Source organism: Scyliorhinus canicula, chromosome 2 (genome assembly GCF_902713615.1).
Source record: "Scyliorhinus canicula chromosome 2, sScyCan1.1, whole genome shotgun sequence".
Lineage (NCBI taxonomy): Eukaryota > Metazoa > Chordata > Chondrichthyes > Carcharhiniformes > Scyliorhinidae > Scyliorhinus > Scyliorhinus canicula.
In genome coordinates, this window is record NC_052147.1 from 145336577 (window position 1) to 145358422 (window position 21846).

A 21846-nucleotide genomic window follows, 5' to 3' on the forward strand; every position below is an offset into this window, starting at 1 on the left:
TCAGCTGAGGGCTTCCGCCTGTGAGACCTGTATACCTGGACGATGTTCAAGGGATTACTTATAAGCGCCCATCATTGGATTCTGGCCAAAGCCATTGGTAGTATCATCTTGCTTTCCCCAAAGAGGCCAAACAAGGGCTTATGGTACATGATCACTGTGAAATGACAGCCATAGACATACTGGTGGAATTTCGTCATTGTGTATATCACAACAATCCTTCCTTCCTTGATTTGCATTTAGTGGTGCTTGGCATCGGCCAGGGGACTGGAATCATAAGCTATTGGCTTCTCCATTCCATTGTCCCACTGGTGGCACAACACTGCCCTGTTGCCATACAGCGAGAGACATCACACGTGAGGATTAGTGGTTTAATGGATCAAAATTCATCAACGTTTTGGATAGCAACAACTACTGCTTCACTCTGGCGAATGGCTTCAGCCGCGGCACCTTCCATGCCCAATTCTGGTTCTTCTTTAAGAGCATGTGCGGGGGCGCCAACAGGTAACCAGGTTTGAGATGAGCTTCCCATAATATCTAAGGAGCCCTAAAACTGACCCCAGCTTTGTTGCGTACTCTGACTTTCATGTGTCAGACCTCCCTTGATAGCCCGGACCTTGTCCTCTAGCCAGTATAACCGATCTTTATCGATGCCTGGAAAACGCATCAGCCCCACTTCAGGCAGACACCCACTTTGGAGACTCATCGGATGACCTCTTCTAGGTTTCCCAGGCGTTCCTTCTCGGTTTCTGTAATAAGCACATCGTCAAGGTAGACAGCCACCCTGGGAAGCCTTTGGAGGATGTTTTCCATCAGCCGCTGGAAAATCGCACACACTGACACTCTGAATGGAAGCCTTGTGTATTCGTACAACTTTGCGGGTGTTGATGGTGATATATTTTCGTGATGCCGCATCTAATTCCAACTGGAGGTATGCATGGCTCATGTTAAACTTTGTGAACAAGGAACCCCCCAGCCAATTTTACGTACAAATCTTTTAGGTGAAGCATGGGGTGCCAGTCCAAGCGGAAACATGTTTATTATTATCTTATAATCGACTCACAGGAGGGATGGACTTGTCTGGTTTCAGCAGCATGTCCACTGGCGCTGTCTAGTCTGCGACCTGGATCAGGAGCATGATGCCCAAGCTCGCCAGCTGGCTCAATTTCTCGTCCACCTTTGTAAGCAGAGCGTATGGGACCAGCCGAGCTCTGAAATATTTAGGCTGCGCCCCTGGCTCAGCCTAAATATTTGCTCTGGTCCCCTTTATCTTTCCCAGGCCCTACTGGAAAGCCTTCAGATACTTTCCAAGGACTTTTTACAGAGTGCCATTACCCATCCGGAGGAATTGTTGCCAAATCAGGCAGATTCTTTGTCGCCAATCACAGCCTAAAAGACTGGGTCCGGGTATTTGCGCCACTACCAGTGACAACCTAACTGACTGTTGTCCATGGGTGACTGGAGTCACCGTGATACCGATGATGGTCAATAGTTTCCTGGTGGATGTCACCACCTGCGACCGCAAATGCACCATGGTTGTGGATATTTCACATCGTCCTCCAGAGAGATGTTCTGTCAGGCCGTGGTTGCCCTTGGCCATCAGGCCTGACCCCGATGTTGTTTTGGGGTGACTGCATCATATGAGCCCTATCATTGGGGGGGGGGGGGGGCATCATTCTTTGGGACTGGAGATGTCTAACGCTGCGTACGTCATAATCCACACAACCCTGGGGCTCCTGGATCCACTTTTCCACATTTTCACGGGAGAACGTCAGCTCTATGCCCTTTTCAGATCCAAGGCCAGCTTTTCTAAGTTTCCTTTGAGACCCTATATTATTAATGCTACACACCAAACAATCTATTAACATCTCAGGGATGGGCCAAAGCCGCAATATTCAGGTAACTTACGAAGGTGTGTCAGAAATTCTGTAACCGATTCTCCAGTTCATCCGGCCATATTGAACTGGTACCTCTGCATCATTACCAACGGTTGGAGCCGGAATGATTCACAACAAGTTCCACGAGCTTGGTAATAGATCTCAAATCCGGAGCTGCCGGATTGGTGAGGCTCTTGATTACGCTGAATGACGGGGCCCTGCAGGTGGTCAGGAGTATTACCTTCTGTCGATCGTCTCCAACAGTACCATTTGCCTGGAAGATATACCGCATCCATTCGGTTTACTGGGCCCAGTCTTCATTGTCGGTGTCAAAGGCCTCTAGCCTTCCAGGAAGCAGCATGTTCAAAATCCCATAGACCAGGCTCTCATTCTGGGGTATTCTGGTGCACTCAGAACATCCAGAATCAAAGCCGCTGTTTTCCTTGTCACCAGTATAAAAGCTCAGGGGCCCAAGAAGATACGTGAACATTATTAAATTAATCAATATAAAGTAGAGGCAGCAATGCAGCTTACAGTTCAAGGGTGCCAAGTGGGACGACCGAAGATGCTGATCCCAGTTGGAGCTGGCTCTTATAAGGTAAATTCACTTGCCCCAAATGGCGGTCCTCCGCCCATGAGTGGGGGAGCTCATATTCCACAACTCCCATGAGAAGATCAATTGAGATGTCTCCGTGGGTCTCATGAGGTCTACTATAGATGTTTGTTATTCTCCAGTCCTTTGCATCGTCCCTGAGCCCAAGAAAGACTAAAAAATTATGGTCAGTGTCTCCACAATATCCACCTTCACTTCCCTCGGCTTCCCTGGATACACCTCACCTAGTCTAGTTACCCTATCAACTTTAAGTGCAGACAGTCTATCCAATACCTGCTCCTCACTTTTAAGTCCTTCTAGTGTCTGAAGTACATCGTCTTTCACCGTGGCCAGGGTAGAATCTGTTGTCTGATTTGATCTTGTTATGTGTCCTCTGCAGACCCATCTTCCAAGATTCTATAGACTCTGGAACAGGTCATACAGATAGGAGGGTAGCTAATGTAACCCCACTATTTAAAAAGGGAGGTAGAGAGAATACAGGAAATTACAAATCAAGTCAGCCTGACATCAGTAGTGGGGAAAATGCTAGAGTAAAAGATTTAAAAGCAAAGCACTTGGAAAACAGTAGCAGAAATGCACAGTAGGCATAGATTTAAAAAGGGAAATCATGCTTGACAAATCTACTGTAATTCTTCGAGGATGTAACCAGTAAAGTTGATGAAAAGATGTGGTTTATTTAGACTTTCAGGAGGCTTTCAATAAGGTCCCACATGTAAAATTAAAGTGCATGGGATTGCGGGTAGTGTATTGAGAAATTTGGTTGGCAGACAGGAAACAAAGAGTAGGAACAAACCGGCCTTTTTCCAAGTGGCAGGAAGTCACCAGTGGGGTGCCACGGTTCAGCGCTAGGATTCCAGCTATTCACAATATATATGATTTAGATGAGGGAACTAAATGTAATGCATCTAAATTTGCAGATGACACAAAGCTGGGTGGGAGGGCTGATGTTTTTTCTCCCTATGGGTGCCCAAGGGCCCATTCCTCACTCCATGAGGAGAAGGCACCTCTGGAGGAAGATCAGGGTGCCCCATCCTCCTCTTGCCTCATCACTGATGGATCCCATTCATGGCTAAAGTGAATGGTGTGCAGGTCTGAGTGCATATCTGGCATTAAGGGGCTGTTTAGCACAGGACTAAATCGCTGGCTTTGAAAGCAGACCAAGGCAGGCAAGCAGCACGGCTGCCAATTCCCGTACCAGCCAACCCGAACAGGCGGCGGAATGTGGCGACTAGGGGCTTTTCACAGTAACCTCATTTGAAGCCTACTTGTGACAATAAGCGATTTTCATTTCATTTAACTGTGTTCTGCCGGACCAGGGACGCCTTGGCATCTGTCACCATTCCAATGGTGATTTTGATGTGCTCGCATTCCGAAGCCACGACATCAGGTCGAACATGGATGTTCTAATCTGGTGACAGTCTCTAACAACACTACCTGCTGTTCCTCTGCCTGCCTTTGGAGCTCCAACATTTCTCTGAGGGCCGATTCCAGAGTCTCATCATTGGGGACTGGCCTCCAGCAGTCTTCCAAGTGTCCGAGACCATGGGTATCACTGCCTCTGCCTTCTGTGGACCAGTTTCAGTGCTGTGCTCCCCAGATAATGACCCTGAGTCTGTTCTAGAACTTGGTCCCACCAAGATGTGTGCCTGTGCACTGGTGGAGGATCATAGAATCATAGAATTTACAGTGCAGAAGGAGGCCATTCGGCCCATCGAGTCTGCACCGGCCATTGGAAAGAGCACCCTACCCAAGCCCACACCTGCACCCTATCCCCATAACCCAGTAAACCCACCCAACCTTTTTGGACACTATGGGCTGTTTAGCATGGCCAATCCACCTAATCTGCACATCTTTGGACTGTGGGAGGAAACTGGAGCAACCAGAGGAAACCCATGCAGACACGGGGAGAAAGTGCGGACTGTGCACAGACAGTGACCCAAGCCGGGAATCGATCCTGGGAACCTAGCACTGTGAAGCAACTGTGCTAACCACTGTGCCACCGTGCAGCCCAGGATACAGGTGAATGCGGTGATGCTCTTGGATACTTCCTCGGGATCCTCATGTCAGATGCTCTTTGGACTGGGGCTGATGGGGTGACTGGCAGTGTCCCTCTACCTTCTTTTGCTTGTGATTGTTAGTGGAGGGACGCGATAAGTAATGATTGGCTCGGCAGTCACCTACATTAAAGAACACTCACAATCATTGTCTGCGGGACCGTCGCTGGTTTGCTGGGAGATACTAATCTCGCCTTCACACAGGAATGGGCTCTGTCTGTACAATCCAGCTCTGCAACCTGCTCCTTGAAGGGGGTGAGTGGCCTCAACTCCATCATTCCCCCCTCCAGACAGGGATCTTTCCCTTTTGCTGTGGGTGATCCTGTCCTGCTTAAAGGTCATAAGCATGCATGCCTGCTGCATGTGCTGAGTGTTCACCAGTGGGGCTGAATATGTGATTTGTGAAGGATGTTACAGGATATGAGGATGTTAAAGTGTCCAATGGACTATCAGTCTCTTCTGGTAGTGGGTGAGGTCCCTGTGGACTGTAACCCTCAAATGTCTGATAGTCTTATGAGAGTGTGAATTGGGAGTTAGAAGAAGGTTGACTTGCCCTGAAGGAGCAGATTAGAACATTCATTCTCTTCCTTTACTGCATAGCTGTCCTCTTCTGAGGTCCACAGGCACAAAATGGAGACCTCTTCCCAAGTTTACATGATGAGGTTGGTGGACCTCCTGCTGCCATCTCTGGGGTAGACGACCTCCCTCTGGTCCTGGACTGCCTGGAGGAGTGTCTCCAGAGGGCTGTCACTAAATCTGAGGGGAAAGGGCTTGTTTCTTCTGGGGACCATCATTCGCCACCACAAACCCTTGTGTGCAGAGAGTGATTGTGTGAGTGTCTAATGTGGTGTTCACACCTTCAACCTCACGATGTTCTGGTGGGATGGACAAATCCCAACCCACCTTACCATGAGATTTGAGGTGCTTCTCATTGATGCACATCTAAAAAGCACATGACCTAATATAAGAACCTTCCGAACAGCCCAATGGGAATCATGCTCATTTTCCTGCCCGCCACTACAATTAGCCTTTTAGAATGGAAAATGCCACCCATTTTCATTGTCTTGAATGACTGGAAATGTTTTTATCTGCTGCGACATTATATTCTCCTAAGCAGGTTACTGTAAGAAATAGATACAGGAGTTGGCAATTCAGCTCTATGAGCCTGTCCCGCCATTCAACAACACCATAGCTGATCTTCTACCTCAGCTCCACTTTCCTGCTCAATCCGAATATCAATCATTCCCTTCCTACCCAAACTCTATCTACTCCTATCTTGAATATACTCAGCAATTGAGCATCCACAGCATTCTGGGTTAGGGAATTCCGAAGCTTTTCAACCCTTTGAGTGAAGAAATTTCTCTTCATCTCAATCCTGAATGACCTGCGACTTATCATGTTTGTGATTCCGTAGCCAGGGGAAAATGTTATCATTTGATTTGATTTGATTTATTGTCACATTTACCGAAGTACAGTGAAAAGTATTTTTCTGCGGCCAAGGGAACATACACAGTGCATACACAGTAGATAAAAAAAAGAATAATCGACAGAGTATATTGACAAATGATACATTGACAAACAGTGATTGGTTACAGTGCGGTACAAGGGGCCAAACAGAACAAATACATGAGCAAGAGCAGCATAGGGTGTCGTGAATAGTGTTCTTACAGGGAACAGATCAATCCGAGGGAGAGTCGTTGAGGAGTCTAGTAGCTGTGGGGAAGAAGCTGTTCCTATTTCTGGATGTGCGTGTCTTCAGACTTCTGTACCGTCTGCCTGATGGAAGGGTCTGGAAGAAGGCAATGCCTGGGTGGAAGGGGTCTCTGATAATGCTGTCTGTCTTCCTGAGGCAGCGGGAGGTGTAGACAGAGTCAATGTGAGGGTGGCAAGCTTGTGTGATGCATTGGGCTGAGTTCACCACACTCTGGAGTTTCTTGCGATCTTGGACCGAGCAGTTGCCATACCAGGGTGTGATGTAGCCGGATAGGATGCTCTCTATGGCACATCTGTAGAAGTTTGTGAGAGTCGATGCAGATATGCTGAATTTCTTTAGCTTCCGTTGGAAGTACAGACGTTGTTGGGCTTTCTTGAATGTTGCATCAACGTGAGTGGACCAGGACAGACTGTTGGTGAAGGTGACCCCAGGAACTTAAAGCAATCGACCATCTCCACTTCGGAGCCATTGATGTAGATGGGGGTATGTGTCGTGCTGCGCTTCCTGAAGTCGATGATCAGTTCCTTGGTCTTTCCAACATTTAGAGAGAGGTTGTTTTCGGTACACCATGTAACCAAGTGACCTATTTCCCTTCTGTAGTCTGATTCGTAATTGTTTGAGATGCGCCCTACCACAGTCGTATCATCTGCAAACTTATAGGTCGAACTGGAGTTAAATCTTGCCACACAGTCATGCGTGTATATGGAGTACAGTAGAGGACTGAGCACACATCCTTGCGGGGCCCCGGTGTTGAGGGCTATTGTGGAGGAGGTGCTGTTCCCTATCCTGACAGATTGCGGTCTGTTGGTGAGGAAGTCAAGGATCCAGCTGCACAGGGAGGGGTCAAGTTCAAGATTGTAGAGTTTGGTTATAAGTTCTGTTGGGATAATGGTATTGAAGGTGGAGCTGTAGTCTATAAATAGCAGTCTCACGTAGGTGGCCTTGTTGTTGAGGTGTTCGAATGTTAATTGTAGAGCCAGGGAGATAGCATCTGCTGTGGACCGGTCATGGTGATAGGCGAACTGCAATGGATCGAGATCGTCTGGGAGGCTGGCATTGATCCATCTCATGACTATCTGCTCGAAGCATTTCATGATAACACACGTCAGGGCCACCGGTCGGTATTGATCGACCCATCATATGATTTATGTTTGTAATTATTCCAAATCAAACCCAAATTAGAGGGAGATGGTGGAGTAGTGGCAATGTCCTTGGATTAGTATTCCAGAATCCTACCAGGGCAACTGGTGGAATTTGAATTCAGTTAATAAATCTGGAATTGAAAACAAATCTGTCAGGGTGGCCATGGCAGCTATCATCATGTAAAAACTCACCAAGTTCACAAATGTCCTTTAGGGAAGGAACTCTGCTATCTGTGTCTGGTTTGGTCTACACCTGACTCCAGAGCCAATTGGTTGACTGTTAACTGCTCTCTGAAATGGTCAGTTCAAGGGCAATTAAGGTGGGGTAACAAATGTTAATCTTTCCAGCGATTTCCATATCCCATACTGTTGTCAATGTCCTAACCTCTAATTTAGCACTTAAGATCAAAGACCATCCAAGACAAGAATATCTTTTGCACATTCCTTAACATTATGCAGAAAATGATCCAATGTTTCCTCTCCCTTCCCCAGCCTCTCTCTCCATTACAACATCACATGACTCTCTACTCGTGACACTGAGGTCACCTTCCCCTGAATTATCAGATTTAGTTTCTTCTATATTGTAAATATGCTTTCCTCTTAGAGTTTTACTGTGTTAAAATCAAAGATCCTTACATCCTGCACTGATCTATTTACACAAAGCTCGACATCTTTGTGCTCCCCACAACAATATTCACATTCTAAAAACACAGCGACATATAATCATGCATTTCTCCCAGATTATTTTTACTCTTTTCACGGTTGACCATACATTAGGTAATTGGTCTCGATAAAAGATAGAAAATGTTGTTCTTCAGCATTGAAAACTGACCAAACTCCCAAATCATGCACAGTCCAACAGAGACAAGTGGGCAGGTTTATAAACTAGGTCATCTCTGCCGCACAGTCTGAGAAAATGAAGTAATATATGAAATGGTTATAATTTATCTAATTAGTGTTCCTTGTGCAGTAAATGGTGACTCTATCCCACTGACTGGAAAATCAGGATGGGATCCTCCATCCCACCGCACCCGTTTTCTGGTGTGGCGCGTCCCTGCTGGCAGTGGGATCCTCCGTCCCAGCAGTCGGCCAATGGGGTTTCCCATTGTGGGCACCCCCGTGCTGTCGGGAAATCCGCAGGTGTGAGTGCGCTGCCAGCGAAGCAGAGGATCCCGCCGATGGAGAATCCTGCCCCAGATGTTTCAATAGGTGTCACCGATGACTCAGTTGTCTCTGAGTCAAAAGACTGGATTTAAGTTCCAGGGCTTGAACACTATATCCAGGCTGACACTTGTGTGCAGTACTGCTGGAGTTGCATTGTCAGAGACAATAATTCTGCTCCGTGTCTTATGGTCTTATGGATATTAATCTGTGCACCTATCTGTCCTCTCGAGTGAATTTAAAAGACGTCATGGTGCTTTTGGAATACGAGCAGGAGAGATTTCCTGCTGCCTTGGACAATATTAATTCCTTCACCAAAATCATGAAGCAGACTATATGGTCAGTATCACAATGCAGTTTTTGGGAGTTTGCTGTGTACAAATTGGCTGCAGTGTCTCCACATTATAACAGTGACTACAGATCAGAATTATTTGGTTGGCTAAGAAGCATATTGAGGAGTCCTGAGGTTATGAAAAGGCAACTTATAACTGCAAAACTTTCCCTTCTTATGCTGAAGGTAGAAAGTTTTAATCCCTGACACACAACGTATGCTAGATCGCACTTGTTTGCTTTACTCAATGTGGGAGATGGTGCGGGGAATGGAAGTCCTGTGACTACAGAGTAGAATTTCCTGCATTATTATCCCTCTTCTTCTCTCTTTAAATATAGGAAAGTCAACAAGGACGTTTTTTCGAAAATGATTTGAAAGATGATGGAATTTCCCAAACTATTCCTGATCAAAACAAATACCGGAAAACATCAGAAACACCCACAACACGTTTGATTTACCTGCCAGATACAGAAATACCCAAGGATAGCTCTCAAGCCCAAGTAAGAAAACTAGAGGATGTTCAGCAACAAGAAGTGGGCTCCCAGAATAATCTATTCAAACCTGAAGAACCCCAAGAGGTACGGGCTTCATTTTACATTACAGTGGGACAGAGGTCAAAGGCTATCACAGATCCAAGCTTCTGTGTTGCTGAAAAGGTGGACAGCTGGGAATTGTAGATTAAAATCAAGAATAAAACTTCAAGGTAACAGAATCCCTTCCAAAGCAGTGATGGCACAAATAAGGCCATTTACAGCACATTCAGCCCATCACTTCCATGCAGCTCCCATGGAATTAACCTGTTAGTCCCAGTTGCTGCTCTGTGACATGGGCAAGGAAGTAGCTGTCATGTCCCTTTATTTATTGGCTTTCCAGCTGATTAATTGGTGAACCCCATCCATCCACGCTGTCATCTCACCTTGTTCAATCTGGTGCAACCTACCAAGCCTATGGGAAGCCGTGTATTGACTTTTAAAGACAAAATCCATGGTTAAACAAGCAGTCAACTGAATTTCAACATATATTGATAGCAGACTTATTGCTGGTTATGACTCCAAGCAGTGGAGAGTTTTCCCCCTGATTCCCATTGACTCCAGTTTTGCTCGGGCTCCTTGATGCCATACACAATCAAATGTCAAAGGCAGTCACTCTCACCTCGGGCGGCATTCTCCCCTACCCGGCGTGACGGAGGGTCCCGGAGTAGGGGAGTGGCGCCAACCACTCGGGGGTCGGGCCTCCCCAAAGGTGGGAAATTCTCCCCACCTTTGGGGGCCAGCCCCGCGCCGGAAGACTGGCGCAAAAAACCGGCGCCCTCGGCAGCGGAGCTGGCCGAAAGGCTTTCGCCGGTCGGCGCATGCGCCGGCCGCTGATGTCACTGCCGGTGCATGTGCGATGTGGGGTTCTCTTCCGCTTCCGCCATGGCGGAGGCCGTGGCGGCCGCGGAGGAAAATAGTACACCCAGGGCACTGGCCCGGAGTCTGAGCGGGGGGCCCCGATCGCGGGCCAGGCCACCGTGAGGGCACCCCCCAGGGTTCGATCGCGCCCCGCCCCCCCCAGGACCCCGGGGCCCGCTCACGCCGCTGATGCCGCCGTTCCAGAGGTGGTTCAAACCTCGTCGGCGGGAGAGGCCTCCCAGCGGCGGGACTTCGGCCCATCCGGGCCGGAGAATCACCGCAGGGGCCTCTCCGATCGGAGTGGCGAGATTCCTGCCGCCGCCACTTCCCGTGTGGCGGAGAATCTCAGCCACGGCGGGGACGGGATTTTCGGCGGCCCCAGGCGATTCTCCGACCCTGCTGGGGGTGGAGAATTTCGCCCCTCACCTCTGGAGTTCAGCTCTTTTAGTCGTAGGATTTACAGTGCAGAAGGAGGCCATTCGGCCCATCGAATTTGCACCAGCTCTTGGAAAGAGCACCCCACTTAAACCCACAACTCCACCCTATCCCCGTAACCCAGTAACCCCACCAAACCTAAGGGCAATTTAGCATGGCCAATCCACCTAACCCTGAACATCTTTGGACTGTGGGAGTAAACCGGAGTACCAAGAGGAAACCGATGCAGATACGGGGAGAACATGCAGACTCCGCACAGACAGTGACCCAAGCCGGGAATCGAACCTGGGACCCTGGAGCTGGGAAGCAACTGTGCTAATCACTATGCAACCGTACTGCCCATGCCCTTTTGTAAATGTTTGAACTAAGGCTTAATGAGTAGGGAGTTGAGTGACCCTGGCGGAACCCAAACTGAGCGTCAGTGAGCATGTTATTATGAAGTAAGTGGCACTTGATAGCATTGTTGATGACCTCTTCCATCACCTTATTGATGACTGAGGGTAGATTGATAGGGCAGTAATTGCCAAGTTAGATTTGCCCTGCTTTTTCTGTACAGGACATAATTTTCCACATTGCTGGTTAGATGCCAGTGTTGTAGCTGTACTGGAACAGCTTGGCGAGGGGTGTGGCAAGTTCTGGAGCACAAGTCTCCAATACTATTGCTGAAATATTGTCAGGGTCCAAAGCCTTTGAAGTATCCACTGTCTTCAGCTGTTTCTTGGAATCAGGGTAGGGTGCTCTTTCCAAGAGCCAGTGCAGACTGGATGGGCCGAATGGCCTCCTTCTGCACTATAAATTCTATGAAAAAGGGAGTGATGCCCAATGAAAAGATGCTCATATCAGGGAATGTGCATGAACCTTTATGCCAGCAGCTCATTTCAGGGCTTCATGGGTGACCTGTGCGGCATCTGTCAGTCTACCGCACATAAGTGCATAAGGGAGGTGACAGATGCGCTATCTGTGATGGTTCACCAGTACATCAACTTTGACCAGAGCAAGGATGCCAGGTCCATGGGCTTTGCATGCATAGCTGGCTTGCTCCAGATGCAGAGTGTCATCAACTGCACCCAAGTGGCCCAGCGTTCCCCATGGCAGCATGGGGTGCCCTTTATGAACCGCAAGGGAGAACATTCCTTTAACTTTCAGATCGTCTGCGACTATCCAATGTGCAAAATGCAGGTTTGTGCCCATTTCCTGGGGAGCGTCCATGATAGTTACATTCTTGGACATTCACAGATCCCGGCCGACATCAAGGGGGACCAGCGGCTGGAGGGATGGCTTCTCATGGACAAAGGGTACTCCCTCAGGGGTGGCTGATGACGCCTGTGCGGAGGTCCCAAACACAAACTGAGATTTGTTACAATGAGGCTCTTGCTTTAACACATGTGCTGGTTGAGCAGACGATAGGCCTGCTATAGATGCGGTTCTGGTGCCTGGACAGGCAGGGAGAAGCCCTCCAGTACAGTCCACAGAGCGTCACTTGCATCATCATGTTGTCCCACACCACAAATTGGCACGACAATGGGGCGAGGAGCTGGATCAGGAGAAGATTGAGAGAGGCAGAGGAAAGACTATGGATGATTGGCAGGTCCTGGATGACCCCGATAGCCTCTCGCTTCGGGGAGGACTGGGACTAGGGTGGACAGCTTTGTCCCCCCATGGAGTCTGAGACAATCTTATTTGTGTGCCGCCAGTGGGAGGTTATTCTGTTGATTGCTCCTTTCATGGGCAGGGCACAAAAGTGCTATGACCAGACAATGCAGGAGAATGATAACGACTTGCAGGGAGGACAGAGCAATGCTTCTTGTATCTCCCGCAAATGTCTGACTCCTTCCTGACAGAAACATGGGCATGACCTGCCACTGAACAGGGTGATCTGAGGGCGATCAGACGCCGCATAACACACCCCAGTTGCTACTGTTTCCTCCGAAGTTAGGGGTCCCTCTGTGTGTCTGCACCTATTGATTAGGTGAGCAGACAGACTCTCACATGCTTTCAGCCGACGGCTTCCCCATGCTGAAATAATGTTGCAACAGATGAGACGCATGTGTATTTGCCTGGGTGGATGGGGTGGGGGGGGGGGGGGTGCATTATCAGTGTCACATCAGCACGTCTTCATCATCACAATGGGAGGGGGTAAAACTATTGAACAGCCATCCTCTCCGAGCAGATGGAGGATGCATTGTCATTGTGTGGGGGTTGGCTGAGCATGCCGCAATGAAATAAGTGGAGGGAGGCACTATAAGGGTGCACAACATAATTTTTAATACGTGCTAACACAGGTGAATAATTTCAAATTATGCCTAATTCACCCATGCCCATGTTGTGACTATATTTTCTGAACATTTCTCACCTGATGCTACGTCTATAGTGTCTCCCCAGGATTCACAGCCGAGGAGGACACAGCCTGCTGCCTACCACACCTTGTTGTCTGAGATGACCTTGGTGGGATTGCCCTGGTTGGCCTGGACGTTGAGGCTCTGGGCCTGCTTTCGGGCAGCAGGGATGTTGGTGTGCTGCCATCCTCGGTGCGGGGTGGGAGGAGGGGATGCTGGAGGTGCGTCAGTCAATGGGAGGGGGGAGTGGGATGTGCTGGACACCCATGGGTTTCCTGGGTGGAAGGCTCCAGGCTATGCACCTGCCGATCCTTGTCCCTATGAGTCCTTGGGGGTCCCTGGGCTCCTCCATGGGGTGGAAGGGCAACTGGAGTGAGATTCAGAAACGCACTATCCTCTTGTGCTGCACTTGTAGATTCCCACTAGTGCCTGCACGACACAGTTGATGTCCTGCACCATGCAACTCACACCCTCAGCCATGGAGTGCATGACCTGAACCATGGAGTGGAAATCCCACACCATGGAGTGCACGTCTGCACCAAAATCTGCAATATGGACACCAGCCTTGCAGTGTTGGCCTTATTGCCTCACAGTGATGGCATCATCTCCTTGGACAGAAAGCGTGGGACTCCTCCAATTGGCCTTGTGGTCCAAGGAGGAATGTTAACATCCCTTCCTGATATTCAGGACTCTACCTTTGCAGTTCCAGCAGCTGTGGGACGCCCGGGCCCAAGGGGGGCACATCACCTGACTGGAGTTCAGCAGAGCCCTTGGCTCCAGCATCCCTCCAAGTGCCGGAGCCTTGGGATGTCTATGCCTTTGCCTGCTATGGATCTCTGGCAGTACTGTGGTACAGTGGTTAGCACTGTTGCTTCACAGCGCCAGGGTCCCGGGTTCGATTCCGGTTTGGGTCACTGTCTGTGCGGGGTCTTCATATTCTCCCCATGTCTGCGTGGGTTTCCTCCAGGTGCTCCGGTTTTCTCCCACAAGCCATGAAAGAGTACATATTCAAGTGTGCTTAACTGTACACTTTGAAATTGAAAAATTGAAAATCGCTTATTGTCAGGAGTAGGCTTCAATGAAGTTACTGTGAAAAGCCCCTAGTCGCCACATTCCGGCGCCTGTCCGGGGAGTCTGGTACGGGAATCGAACCGTGCTATTGGCCTGCTTTAAAAGCCAGCGATTTAGCCTTGTGCGCTAAACCAGATATGCGTGGGTTTCCTCCAGGTGCTCCGGTCCTGGCCATTGTGGGTAGGATCCAGATTACGACACCTCTTGAGATGCTGCGTGGTGAGCCGGGTAAATCTCGCGAGACGCCTCTCGCGACATTTATCCGTTGCACCCCAAATCGGGGGCGGTGCGGCCATTAGATTTTGTCCATAGTTTTAAGTAATTGATTTTTGTATTTGTGTGTGTTGGCCGTAACCTATAGCTTTAACTTTTAATTTGATTTTTAGAAGTTGCCTGTAAATTTGTGGGCTTGATTAGCTGCCTGCATTTTAATGCGGATTTTACGACTTTAAAACAAACACGGGGTAGAAGAAATTGGGCTGTAGCATAGCAGAAGAGCGGCACAGTGGCATATTGGTTAGCAATGCTGCCTCACAGCACTGAGGGCCTGGGTTCGATCCCGGCCCCGGGTCACTCTGTGTGGAGTTTGCACATTCTCCCCATGTCTGAGTGGGTCCCACAACTATGATAGGTGGATTGGCCACGCTAAATTGCCCCTTAAAGAGAATTTATTTTTATAAAAAGCATTCAGCCAGGGGCCCATAGGGATAGCTAAAGCCCAGTTAATTCTGTTGAGAGAAAGTCAGTGCAGTTGAAGCTGCATGGCAGAGATACTGCCAGTATAGACAGGACAATGCAAGGGGACAAAATGCAAACTGAGAATGGAACAGAAGAAAGTTCCATGAAGACAGGAAGTCAAGGAACAAAGAAAAGGAGTCTGGAAAAAAAGTTCTGTTCAGTAATATTGAGAGTGTGGAACAGAGAGCCTCCATGTTAAAGACAAGGTACAGACTTGGAAATATCATTTTATAAGGAGCCAGAGATCCAAGGTGACCCAAAAGTTGGTGACACCTTAATATGGCCTGTGAAGCAGTGGTGTTCTGTTGGCGGATGAGTGTCTGAGGGATTGGGCGGCGGCTTGAATGCATGTGGTGCTCCCAGGAGAAGGAGCGGTTGAGATCCTGGAGGTGTATCCTTGATGAGGACATGCAGGTGGGGGGTTGGGGGGGGGGGGGGGGGAAGAGCATGTTAGGGGGAAAATTCCAAGGTGTCTTCTTCGAGGGTGAATGTTGGAGACCCTCGTGTGGAAGACAGAGTTCTGGTGAGATCAGTTGGCTCACGATGTGACAAGTGTTTGGGGGGAATTGATGAGAAATCCATAAAAGTTATTTTATCTGCCACTTTGTTTCAGGGAGTGATGAGTCTGACCACAGGTCACCTAACAGTAATGACTGAAACATAAGAGTATAAGATAGATTTTGTAATTTGTGTATTCCTTCAAATCTGTATACATCTGTAAATGTATAACTGGGTAAAGGAGTACTGTATTATAATTTTTTCTTATTTAATAAATATTTCTAATTTTGTTAAAAGTTCATCAGCTGACTCCACCGACACTGTTCAGTAGCCAGCTTCTACATATCTAAGCAAAATCTGAAAGTTAGAATCAATCAAGCTGGGTTCCACCCTGGGATCTAACTTGTTCAGCAGTGATGTGGAGATGCTGACGTTGGACTGGGGTGGGGCACAGTAAAAAGTCTCACAACACCAGGTTAAAGTCCAACAGGTTTATGTGAAATCACAAGCTTTCAAAGCACTGCTCCATCATCAGGTGAACTGGAGGCAGGTTCACAATCACAGCATATAGGAGAGACACAATTGTAAGATAATTACAGATTGGAATGTGAAGAATGGTTGGTACCCTCCAGTTACCCATAGCTACTCCCTCGCATCCCCAGCCATTCCTCAGGGTGCCATCCGACACACCCTGCACACACAGCCTCATTGCAGCAGAAGTCCCCAGGCACCGGACCCCTGACCCAGTACCCCAGACACCTGCTGGGAACGTTACCTTGACCGGGCGCTGGTTCCCTCCCCGGTCCACGCACCAACCCTCTGGTTGTAGGGAAATCCCCAGTGCTGAGGCCCAGTTCTTGGGTGTTCTTTCTTTTTATAAATTTAGATTACCCAATTATTTTTTCCAATTAAGGGGCAATTTAGCATGGCCAATCCACCTACTCTGCACATTTTTGGGTTGTGGGGGCTAAACCCACGCAGCCATGGGGAGAATGTGCAAACTCCACACGGACAGTGACCCAGAGCCGGGATCGAACCTGGGACTTCAGCGCTGTGAGGCGGTTGTGCTAACCACTAGGCCACCGTGCTGCCCTGTTCTTGGGTGTTCTGATGTTGGCTTCTACCTCTGTGGTGTTGAGGTGTCCGTTATTCAGGCAAGGTGTCCAGGCCTCATGGTCTGGTTGGGATGCTAGGCAATAACCCTCACCTGCCACATGGTACGGCTACTCAAAGGGATCCACTTGGGAGCTGTGAAATGCTTACACTACTAGGATTGTCAATTCCCTGTTAGCAATAGCCTTCAATGTGCACCCAGAGGCCGCCACGGTCAGTGGGGGTTATGGGTAGTCGGTAGGATAGATAGGCCACAGCCAGAGCTGCCCCATTGCTGTACAGACGATCCAGGGGTGGCATGCCTGAACTGCAGGTACAAGGGCACACATCTCCTGCCCAGAGGCGATCCCCCCGGTGGGTAACTCACAAGCTGGGCCGGTGGGAAACTCCCAGCAAAACCGGCCACAAATTACACTGAAGCCAGAACTTACCGGCTGTTCATGCTGGTGGGATCCTCTGGTCCCACCGATGGCGCACGCCCACCTCGGGTTTCCCGGCGAAGATGGGTGTATTCAATGGGACATCCCGTTGACAATGGTGGGAACAGAAGATCGTGCTGGCAGGCCGCTCCGCCTTCAAAATGTATATGGTTGGTTGCATAGAAAATCCTGCCCCGATAAACGTTTCTGTTGGATCGCGCCCAAAGCGTGGGACTTACCGGGCAGAAACTCCCCAGGGACAATAAAGTGACTAAGTGTAGTTAGATAGCGGTGGGGAACTCACCGGCAGAGCCAGGGTGAAACTCCCAGAAAAACCCACCACAAATTAAACTTTTCCGTTAGATCACCTCCATCTCATTTTAACCTAACCAAATGAACAGTCCCAACAATAGCAAACTTGCACTGTCTGTGTTGACAAGAAAATAAATTCAATGGGAGGATTGAGAAAAAGGTGAATATAGCAACCTGAGGCTTCCGTGAGTTAAACATGACCCACAACAGAATCTTGAGATCTTGAGAGCAACAGAATCCCGGATCTTGAGAGCAACGATTGCTGCTAAACTCAAAAACCCGCCAACTCGGTGCTGCTGTGCATTTCTTCCGAGAGCTTGTGATCCTGACTTCCCAGAAATGCACAGCACAGTGTCCACATTGAGGAACCCTCTGGGAGTGGAGTAGAATCGGGGGAAGGGAGGATGCATCCACTTTTTAGGGCATTTCCCGCCCTACGATAGGTTTAAAGATCCGGTCTCACTGTTAGTGGATGGATGAATGAATTGGTAGGTGGGTAGTCAGGATAGCAGTTGGTGATTGGAAGGGTAGTTAGTGGTCAGGCAAGTAGTTAAGATGGGAGCTAGTCAGATTGGGGGTAGTCAGGTGATGTACCGTCAATTACCACGAGATGAAATGGTGTAACTATTGAGGCTTTATTGCACAAGATGTTGTGCCTCCTGCAGCTGAAACCAGAATGGGAGCAGCGAAGGAGAGCATAAACTTTTATACACCGACTGCTGGCTGGATGAAGTCGGACTCGAAACGTTAGCTCTTTTCTCTCCCTACAGATGCTGACAGACGTGCTGAGATGTTCCAGCATTTTCCCTTTCGTTTCAGAGTCCAGCATCCAGCATTGCTTTTATCCAATATATATGCGAATGGTCAGTGTGAGGTGCAGATTCCAGAGGAGTAGTTAGCAGAATCCATGATAATGTGCTCTGTATCAGATTGCTATCTTACCACATGAGACTCAATAAAAGATTCTGGTTTGGACAGAAATTCCGACACCAGAAAGCTTCACCTTCATCCAACAGATTCCATTGGTGGAGCGTGTACGAGGGCCAAAGGGACCCAAAACCATTTCCTCCATTTTTGTCAGCAGCAAACAAGGTAAGAGAAAATGGTGGGTCTCGCAGTTTGGCCCGCGTGAGTCGCCAAGGTCGGCCGGCGTGGGTCGCGAAGGTTGGCAAAAATGGGTCCCCGGAAAAAAAGTTTGAAGAACACTGGTCTAGGCAGATAGACATAGACATCCATTTAACCATACAGAGTGTAGTGCTACTCTGGAGAAGAAGTGTGGAGAGATCAGTTCAGTCCATAAGAGGGTCATTCAGGAGTCTGGTAATAGCAGGGAAGAAGCTGTTTTTGAATCAGTTAGTGCTTGTTCTCAGATTTTTGCATCTTCTGCCCAATGGAAGAGGTTGGAAGAGAGAATAACCTGTGTGGGCAGGGCAGAGCAGCACAGTGGCGCAGTGGTTAGCACTGGGACTGAGGTGCTGAGGACCCGGGTGCGAATCCCGTCCCTGGGTCACTGTCCATGTGGAGTTTGCACATTCTCCCCATGTCTGCGTGGGTTTCACCCCCATAACCCAAATGATGTGCAGGTTAGGTGGATTGGCCATGCTAAATTGCCCCTTAATTGGAAAAAAAAATGATTGGGTACTCTAAATTTATTTTTAAAAAGAGTATGCTGCCCGCTTTCCCAAGGCAACGAGAGATGTAGTCAGAGTCAATGGATGGGAGGCGGGTTTGTGTGATGGGCTGGGCTGTGTTCATGACTCTCTCCTTATGGTTTTGGACCAAGAAGTTGCCATACCAGGCTGTGATGCAGCCAGATATGATGCTTTCTATGGTGCATCTGTAAAATTTAGTAAGAGTCAATGTGGACATGCCGAATTTCCTAATTATCCTGAGGAATTAGAGGTGCTGTTGTGCCTCCTTGGTCATAGCGTCAACATGGGTGGACCAGGACAGATTGTTGGTGATGTGCACACCTAGGTATTTGAAAATGTTAACCATCTCCACCTCGGCACCATTGATGCAGACAGGGTTGTGTACGATACTTCACTTCCTTTTTTTTAAAATTTAGATTACCCAATTATTTTTCCAATTAAGGGGCAATTTAGCGTGACCAATCCACCTACTCTGCACATTTTTGGGTTGTGGGGGCGAAACCCACGCAGACACGGGGAGAACGTGCAAACTCCACACAGACAGTGACCCAGAGCCGGGATCGAACCTGGGACCTCAGCGCCGTGAGGCGGTTGTGCTAACCACGAGGCCAAGATACTTCACTTCCTGAAGTCAATGACCAGCTCCTTAGTTTTGCTGACATTGAGGAAGAGATTGTTGTTGTTACACCATGCCACTCTATTTCCCTCCTGTACTCTGATTCATCGTTGTTTGAGATCTGACCCACTGCGGTTGTATCATCAGCAAACTTGTAGATGGAGTTGAAACCAAATTTTGCCACACAGTCATATGTGTGTATAGGGAGTATAGTAGGGGGCTAAGTACGCAGCCTTGAGAGGCCCCGGTAGTGAGGGCTGTTGTGGGGGAGGTGTTATTGTTTATCCTTACTGATTGTGGTTTATGGGTCAGGAAGTCGAAGATCCAGTTGCAGTGGGAGGATCGAAGTCCGAGGATTTGGCTTGGCTGAGATTATGATGTTGAAGGCGGAGCTGTAGTCAATGTAGTCTGACGAAGGAGTCCTTGTTGTGGAGATGCTCCAGGGATGAGTGTTGGGCTAGCGAGATAGCATCTGATATGGACCGGTTGTGGTGGTATGCGAATTGCAGTGGTTCAAGGGATTCAGGGAGTATGGAGTTGATGTGCCTTGCGACCAACCTCTCGAAGCACTTCACAATGATAGATCTGAAGGACACCGGATAGTAGTCATTGTGGCACATTACCTGGTTCTTCTTTGGCACCGGTATGATGGTGGTCTTCGTGAAGCAGGTGGGAACCTCGGAACAGAGTAGGGAGAGATTGAAGTATCTGCGAACATACTCGCAAGTTGGCCTGCACAGGTTCTGAGTGTATGAGCAGGGACTCCACCAGGACCCATTGCTTGCCGAGGTTTCACTTTCAAGGAGGCCGATCTGACTTTGGAGGCTGTGACAGTATGTATGGACCTGTCCGAGGCCGCTGGGGCTGCTGACCATGGTTTGTTGGTTTCCTGTTCGAAATTAGCATAGAATGCATTGAGTTCATTGGGGAGGGGTGTGCTGTTGCCAGAGATTCGACTCAGCTTTGCTTTACAGCCCATTATGTTGTTTAAGCCTTGCCACAATCGGCAAGAGTCCATGTCGTTCGCCTGTGACTCTAGATTAGTCTGGTATTGTCTCTTGGCATCCCGGATGGCTTTGCGGAGGTCATACCTAGATTTCTTGTAAATATCAGGATCGCCTGATTTGTTTGCCTCAGACCTGGCCTTCAGTCAGGAGCCAATCTCCATGGTTTCCGGTTGGGGAACACACGTACTACCTTCTTTGGCACGCATTCTTCTACACACTTACCAATGAGGTCTGTGACGGTAGCAGCATACTTGTTTAAGTTGGCTGCTCAGTTCTTGAATATGGACCAGTGCACTGACTCCAAGCAGTCGCAGGGGCGACTCCAAGCAGGGGCAGCACGGTAGCATGGTGGTTAGCATAAATGCTTCACAGCTCCAGGGTCCCAGGTTCGATTCCCGGCTGGGTCACTGTCTGTGCGGAGTCTGCACGTCCTCCCCGTGTGTGCGTGGGTTTCCTCCGGGTGCTCCGGTTTCCTCCCACAGCCCAAAGATGTGCGGGTTAGGTGGATTGGCCACGCTAAATTTCCCTTAGTGTCCTAAAAAATAAGGTTAATGGGGGGGTTGTTGGGTTACTGGAATAGGATGGATACGTTGGCTTGTAGGGTGATCATTGCTCGGCACAACATCGAGGGCCGAAGGGCCTGTTCTGTGCTGTACTGTTCTATGTTCTATGTACTGTTCTATGTTCTATAGGAGCTCTTCCATTGCTTCGGATATTCTTAATCGGATTCTCCCGCTTAAGTATATGCTTGAATGCCGGGAGAAGGAGCACCAACTTGTGGTCCAATTTTCTGAAATGCAGTCGGGAGATGGATTTGTGAAACAGTGGTCAAGGATGTTGGGCCCCTGGTGGGACAGATGTGTTGGTGGAATTTTGGCAGCTCACTCTTGAGGTTTGCCTAGTTGAAGTCCCCAGCCATGATGACGGGTATTCTGTTTCATTGTTATTTTTAGCGGTGTACAGTTCATCAAGTGCCTTCACTTCTGCCTGGGGTGGGATGTAGACCACCGTGATGATGGCAGAAGTGAACTCCCTTGGAAGGTAGTATGGGTGGCACTTCACAGTCAGGTATTCCCGGTCTGGGGAGGAGTAGGTCACCAAGGTTGCCACGTCCAAGCACCAGAAGGAGTTGATGATGAGGCAAACACTTCCACCCTTTGCTTTGCCTGATGTCACCGTGCGGTCCGCCCGGTGAATTGAGAAGCCGTCAGGTTGTATGGCACAGCCCGGTGAGGCAGGAGTGAGTCATGTCTTGTGAAACAGAGCACACAGCAGTCTCTTACTTCCCTCTAAGACGGAAGTCTAGCATTAAGCTCATCCAGCTTGTTTTTGATCGCTTGGATGTTTGCCAAGAGATTGCTGGTGAGAG

The 21846-nt window shown here is 48.9% G+C and overlaps 1 protein-coding gene across 1 annotated transcript in view; it reads left to right on the forward strand.

The window, feature by feature from the left end:
- LOC119962278 (microtubule-associated protein futsch-like) overlaps positions 1-21846 on the forward strand; it is a 433376-nt gene that overhangs the window by 193331 nt on the left and 218199 nt on the right. Inside the window, exon 20 of the mRNA XM_038790266.1 lies at positions 9228-9467. Within this exon, the coding sequence (XP_038646194.1) occupies positions 9228-9467 (240 nt within the window). The remainder of the gene's footprint in view (positions 1-9227; positions 9468-21846) is intronic.